This window comes from Molothrus ater, chromosome 1 (genome assembly GCF_012460135.2).
Source record: "Molothrus ater isolate BHLD 08-10-18 breed brown headed cowbird chromosome 1, BPBGC_Mater_1.1, whole genome shotgun sequence".
NCBI classification, from domain to species: Eukaryota; Metazoa; Chordata; class Aves; order Passeriformes; family Icteridae; genus Molothrus; species Molothrus ater.
Window position 1 is genome coordinate 37,552,871 of NC_050478.2, and position 6,163 is coordinate 37,559,033.

The 6,163-nt window shown below is 43.2% G+C and overlaps 1 protein-coding gene across 1 annotated transcript; it reads right to left on the reverse strand.

Annotated features, from left to right (window-relative positions):
- Positions 1–106: 106 nt before the first annotated feature.
- Positions 107–4,885, reverse strand: SGO1 (shugoshin 1). Its single transcript, XM_036406714.1, has 9 exons — positions 4,788–4,885; positions 4,278–4,420; positions 3,998–4,194; positions 3,485–3,589; positions 2,977–3,041; positions 2,674–2,813; positions 1,242–2,087; positions 883–1,057; positions 107–641 (listed from the first exon to the last, which is right to left on the reverse strand). The coding sequence occupies exons 2-9, from the start codon at positions 4,411–4,413 to the stop codon at positions 524–526; spliced, it is 1,782 nt and encodes a 593-aa protein (XP_036262607.1). The 5' UTR covers positions 4,414–4,420; positions 4,788–4,885; the 3' UTR covers positions 107–523.
- Positions 4,886–6,163: the final 1,278 nt, after the last annotated feature.

Here is a 6,163-nt window from a genome sequence, read left to right on the forward strand (position 1 = left end):
GCACAGAATACACAGGCCTGTTATGCCCACTCCTGACATTAGTGCCTTTGGAGCAACTATGGAAACTGCCAAAAGAACATCAATTCACTCAGAGCTGTTTCAAAAGACTAAGATGTTTATTATAAGATTCTACATGAAACTACAGCCATCACATAAACAAGATCTGTACAAACACAGTTATTAAAAATACTTGCTGCTCAAAACAGTTTAAGTGCCTGAAGTTCACCCATACAATGACATTCACCATCTTATCCATCAGAGATTTCTCATATACTCCCAGATCCGGTCAAAAGGAGCTTGAATAGAATCACTTCAGTTATAAAAGTAATCAATCTGTATCATTAAAAATAAGTCACTAGAATAAATCCAGGCCCCCTTAATCTGATGTCCTTAACGCTAGACACACAAATATTTACATATTTATATAACATACTGTGCAACAAAATACTTCATCCAGGAAATGACTTTCTTCATGGCAGAAGCATGGTTTTTCTGGGAATCTCAAAGACAACTAACCAATTTCTCATTGGATATTTTCATAGTCTTTCTTGCGAGAATGTCGCTTAGCATCTTTTTTCAGCTTGAAAATTGGAGAACACAGGAACTTTGTATCTGTAAATGGATCTCCTCTCCTGAGTTTCCTGTTTGAAAGAAAAAAAAAAAAGGCAAAATGAGTTCTGTTCCCTACATCACTCAAAATAATAACTTTTAGCTAGTAAGCTCCATTTCACACAAACTAGGCTGTATTATTAACTTTAGAATTTGAGTACTTTGAGCTCTTTTTTTAAGGTCTTGTTTTCAAGATCTAAATAAGCTTTTCAAATCCTCTATTGGATGGAACATCATGAACTTCATGTCAAACTGAAAAGTCAAGACACCTACCCTACAATACTCGGTTCTTTGTAGTTCACAGTAACACTACAGCTTCGCCGCTTGCGTTTTGGGGACTGAGGTCCTTCACCTTCAGGGACAATTTCTGCATCCCCAGTGCTGGGGAGCACTGCAGCTGTATTGGTAACATCACAGAGATGCCCACGAGATGGCTCAGAAGGCTGCTCTGTGAAGAAATTAGGCACAGTTCAGTTCATTCAGATAAGCAAGCTTTAAAGAAAATCTAACCTTTCTTAAAACACTACTCTTTTAGTTGCTATTAAAAAAAAATAATAAAAAAGCCTAAATCTCCTAAACAATGTTATCTTTCAAGAAAACAAAACCAATTACAGAACACTTTCTGTACTTACTAATAGACTTATCACTTGATTTGTTTTCAGTCTCTTCTTCATGACAGAGCTTCTGCTCACGCTGTGCCAAACATCTTTTAGACCTTGGCCTTGGATGGATTGGTGACATAGGGCTCTCATCCACCAAACTTTGCCTTTTCTTTGATTTACTCTTGTAAGGCTCATAGAGGCTGTCATCTGAGTCCCCTGCAGTACTGCTTGACTCAATGATATTGGTTTCAGCTGAATCTTCTTCATCCTCCACTTCAGTATCACTGTTGTTCACCTTGTTTTGTCGAAAAGGTGTAAGATGGACACTCTCTTCCAAATGAAAGTCATAAGCATCACTGATGCCACCCAAGAAATTCTGCTTTTCTTTAGAAGCCTTTTTACCCAATTTTCCTGGTCTTTGTTGGGAACTAAGTGGCCATTCCAGTTTTCCTTTCTGATGCTTTTCTTTCCTTCGTTGAGGGTTTTCTCTGCTTTTACACTCTGGTTGTTTAAGATCAGAATTACGTTTCAATTTGAACTGTGCAGTTTCAGAAGTTTTCTGCTTCAATGCCAGCTCTGAATCAACCTTGCTTTCATTCAAGTGAGGAACAGCTGCATTTATATTTTCTGTAGCACACTTCTCTAGACTTTCCTCAAGCCTAATTTCATCCTGTTCAGAAAGTTCTTTTACTGAATCAGGTGCTTCTAAATGGTCCAATACACCAGTACAAATTACATCATGGTTCCTCATCGTCGAAAAGTGACGTCTGGTGGATACACTTTTTGGTAACACACTACCAAATCCAAACTTTACACTTGAAGAAACATTTTCCAGCTCTGGCACTGTGTTGTTCAGATGAAAATCAGATGGCTGCCCTTATAATTGAAGGGAAAATGTCATATTAAAGGCAAACAGAAAAATCATGTTAAGATGTGCAAAAATTCTGAACCTGTCAAAAATTCAGACTATTCTTTGCGTTTTCTCCACAGATTTTTATAATCTAGGATTTGGCAATTGAGATAAGCTCTGCTTAATATAGCTTCCATGCAGAAAGCAGTTAGGTAATATAACACTGGCATTTTCCTCTAAACTGTTCATTTTGGAAGGTTATTTACAGATCATTTATTTTCCTGAGTATTTTGCTTTGTTAACAAGTTTTTATTGATTTCATAAATGCCAAGGACTGTATAAAGGCAATTTTACTTGGTTGAACTGTTTGATAGATAATGAAACTGGATGTAGCTATAGAGAAGATAAAGCAGTTTTAAATTCCTCCCCATTTTGCTGGACATCTTCATTTAAACATTTTAGCAGTGGACAGCATTAGTATTTGCCCTTTATGACAAGAAGCAGAAAGTCACTTATCAGTTCCTTTAAAAGCAGCAATGTTTTAAACTTGTACTCACACATTGTTTTCCTAATTCAAAAATAGAGCAACATCTGATACTTTGATTTAGTTACCTTCACTTGGAATTATTTTGGTAAAGGAAATGTCACTTTCAGATTCCATACAGATCTTTGACAAAGAATTTCTGTCACCACCAGCTTCCATCCCACTTGGAAGTACAGGACCATCTTCTAGAACACACTTTAGAGGTTCTCTAGAGAAAAATACCGAAAGTAGTATTTACTGAACAGCAGTAGATTTTAACACAAGGAACAGTTTTCATTACACTGTGTTGCTTCCCTTTTTCCAGTCAGAAAATTAAACTTCCTGTAACAGATTTTTCCAAAGATAGACAGGCATTAATCAATGATACTTACATTGAATGTGTTGGTCCTGTGACACTGCAACTGTTTCCAGGACCCGAAGAAAGCACTCTTTGATTCTGTCAACAAAATCTTACTGTGATTATATGGCTGAAACAAGTTTGCACCATCAACAAATTTTAGACAATAGCCAAGTTACCCCAAAAGCATCAAAGAGTACCTTGACTCTCTGTCTAGCTAATACCAAGTGCCGTGGGTGTTAGCCAGCCACCTTCTCAGCCTCTGCACATCAGCACATTCATCCCCAGCTCAATCCTACAGCAAGCAGACAGGGGAAGGAACTGTGCCTCAGAAAATCAGGGTGCTCCAACCACTGCCTAGCAGTCCCACTTATAACTTATTGACACACCCCCACAGTGTGCACCCCGGGATACTGGGAACTGTGGACTAGTCCTTGCTCTGAACTAGGGCTCAGATCTAAAAGTCTACGTGCAGCTATGGTGGAAGAAGTGAAAGCAATCAGAAACAGAAGTCCTGCTCCTCAAGACAAAAAGGCACTTACTACATCTATGGAACACAAGTTCTTTGCTGGGCCAAGGAGAGTGACTGAGTCCAGTAAATTCTGAGAGACTTTGGAAATTATCTCATTCAAGGCCGACAGTCGGTTCTAATGGGCAAAGGAAGAACAGTAACACTGTTACTATCATACTCTAGTATTAACTACAAACTTATCAGCATTATAACTAAAATCTGAAGAAACCTCCGTCAGGTGCCTTCACATGTGATAAGCTCCCTACAAAATTCACAGAAGATAGAATAAACATAAAATCTTAATTAACAAAAATGAAAGTCTTTCTTATTTTAGGTAAATAAGAAAGAGTAGTGAGAAAAAAAATTCATTACCATGTGTCAAGGTACCCGAACCAGCATACCAAATTAGGTGAAAAAAATCCCCATTGAACATACTGAGTTAATGTTTTATGAAACATTTAAGATCATAAAAATATCTGTCAATGGATTGGTACATATTCTGATGTTCAGCTTCACCAGCTCATATAGTTATTATTACAAATACCTCCACATGTCCTTGTTCTTGCTGGAACCTATGATTTCTTTGCAAGTCAAACATTTGAGCCTTCAAAATGTGATACTCTTTCCTTAGCTGAAGAATGGTAGCTTCAGCTTCCCTCAGTTTGAGCTTGTGTTCTTGCAAGGACAGAGCCAAATCTCTGTTGTTTGCTTGAATGACCTTCATTTTGTTGGAGGTGTTGTCTGCAACAGAACAGTGAGTGTTTCAAATGGGATTGAAAAGAAAACAAATAAATTATAAGTCCTAAGACATTTAAGCATCTTACTTGCTCTTTTGGCCTTTACGGTGGAGAACTGGGTAGTTTTACCCAGCCTTAACCATTTCTGAGTTCTTTTCTCTCTCATACGTTGTTTTATATCACTCAGACTGTCTTTGAAGGACTTTCTCGAGGATTCTGCCATCTTCTACCTTTAAAAGTAGAGAGTGTGAGGAACCCATGAAGCTGGGGTTGCACCACGCACCCCCGACGCCAAAGGAAAAGGCACAGGGAGAGACGAGTGAAGTTCGGGGCAGTTTTAAGCGGAGGAACACACGCAACAAAGCCCCACAGCCAGGAAAAGACAGGCAGCTCTGGCCATTCTCACCGAGGCCGCTGTCCCGACCGCGCGGAGGCTGAACTGCAAAACGCTCGGTGCCCGCGGCAGGGCCAGGCCGGGCTTTAAACACCGGCGCCGGAGCCAAGAGCTCGCCTGGCGTGTCCCGAGGCGCCGGCAGCCGGCCCCGGCTCCTCTAAGTGCAGGCACAGCGTCCCAGCACCCAGCACGGCCGGCCGTACCTCCTCGGAAGGGCGAACGCAGAGCGGAGCCCTTCCCCTCGACCGGCTGCGACCGCCCGAGTCCCCGGCGGAGGCCCGCACGGATCCGGGCGCAGCAGCGGCCTGGATTTTCCCTCGTCCGCAGCTCGGTGCTCCCCCTTCCGCGCACGTCCAGCTCTCTCTCCCCGCGGCCCGGCTGTACCTGGCTGTGCCCTGTGCCCCGCTCGGCCCCCGGGACGCGCAGGAGCGCCCGCTCGGCCCCGCGGGGCGGCACCACCCACGCCCGCCACTACCGCCACGCGCCGTTCAAACGTCGCCGCCGCCGCCTCCCATTGGTGCGCCCCGAACCTTACGTCACGCTGCGAGCGCCGCGCGCACCCGCGGCTGGCCCCGCCCACCTCCGGCACCGCCTCGGTAACGGCGGGGCGAACAGCTGAGGGTTAAACGGCAGGGCCCGGACATTAAGCTCCTTAACTCCTTAATTTGTGGTGCTTTATTACCTGTGGCCGCTTCTTGCACCAGTAGCAGCATGAGCCTTTCACGCTTTGGAGCTGCGCTGTGAGAGTTACCCACGAGAGAGTTGCCCAGGCCGTGAAGCGTAGGACAAGCGAGAGAGGAAAGCCAGTGTCTTTACAGACGATTTGAAGGGTGAACGTGTGGGTGTTAAAGTCTCTGAAATGGGTGTTGGTGTCTCTAACTTTGGCAGCAGGTTTGTTGCAGAGCCCAGGCAGCTTGGCTTGTGAAACAGACAAGCACAAGCCTAGGTTTCTGAACTTTGGGGTAAAATAGTAGATTCAAGGGGGGAATATGTGGCAGGTGGATCGGGAAGGCTGTACCTTCCCAGTGCCTCAGCGATGGGCAAAGGAAGAGGGCAACGTGCGGCCGGGAGTTCAGGATAAAAGGAGGCTGTCCCCCCCAAAAAACCTCAGGAGAGAAAACCCTGCATCTGTGTGTCCCAGTGGACGCTCTCTTTATTAGGATAAAGTTACAGGACTTCTCTGTCTCCTTTTTGGACATAAACCTCTCTGGCATTTGTGGATTTTCCTGACAAGCATGAGGGAACTTGCATCTCCTGTGTGCTTATACACATCTTTACCACGGCGTGCTGAACCTTGATTAACCACTGAGAGAAATGGGAGGAAAAAAAAAATCAGTGAAATGATGTCTTGTTAACAGAATAAATGGTATTCTTGATTCTGTTAAATCAGCATTTCATAGCTGCTACACTTTTTCTTGGTCTTACAGCTATTCCTGATTTCCTGGTTTTATTCATTACAGCTTGGATATGTTGTGGCAATCTGATTTCAAACTTGAAAAATTCTCGTGGATCATGACAGAAACCATGATGTGTGTGCTTTTGTCCTTTCCCACTCCTTGCAAAGTCATGTAATTTTTCC

Excerpts from the sequence above, each read along its gene's own strand:
- SGO1 (XM_036406714.1), bottom strand. The coding sequence starts at position 4,413 with ATGGCAGAATCCTCGAGAAAGTCCTTCAAAGACAGTCTGAGTGATATA. Across the intron at positions 2,814-2,976 it reads ACAGGACCAACACATTCAAT|AGAACCTCTAAAGTGTGTTC; the intron begins GTAAGTATCATT and ends ATTTTTCTCTAG. Across the intron at positions 642-882 it reads AAAGAACCGAGTATTGTAGG|GAAACTCAGGAGAGGAGATC; the intron begins GTAGGTGTCTTG and ends TCTTTCAAACAG.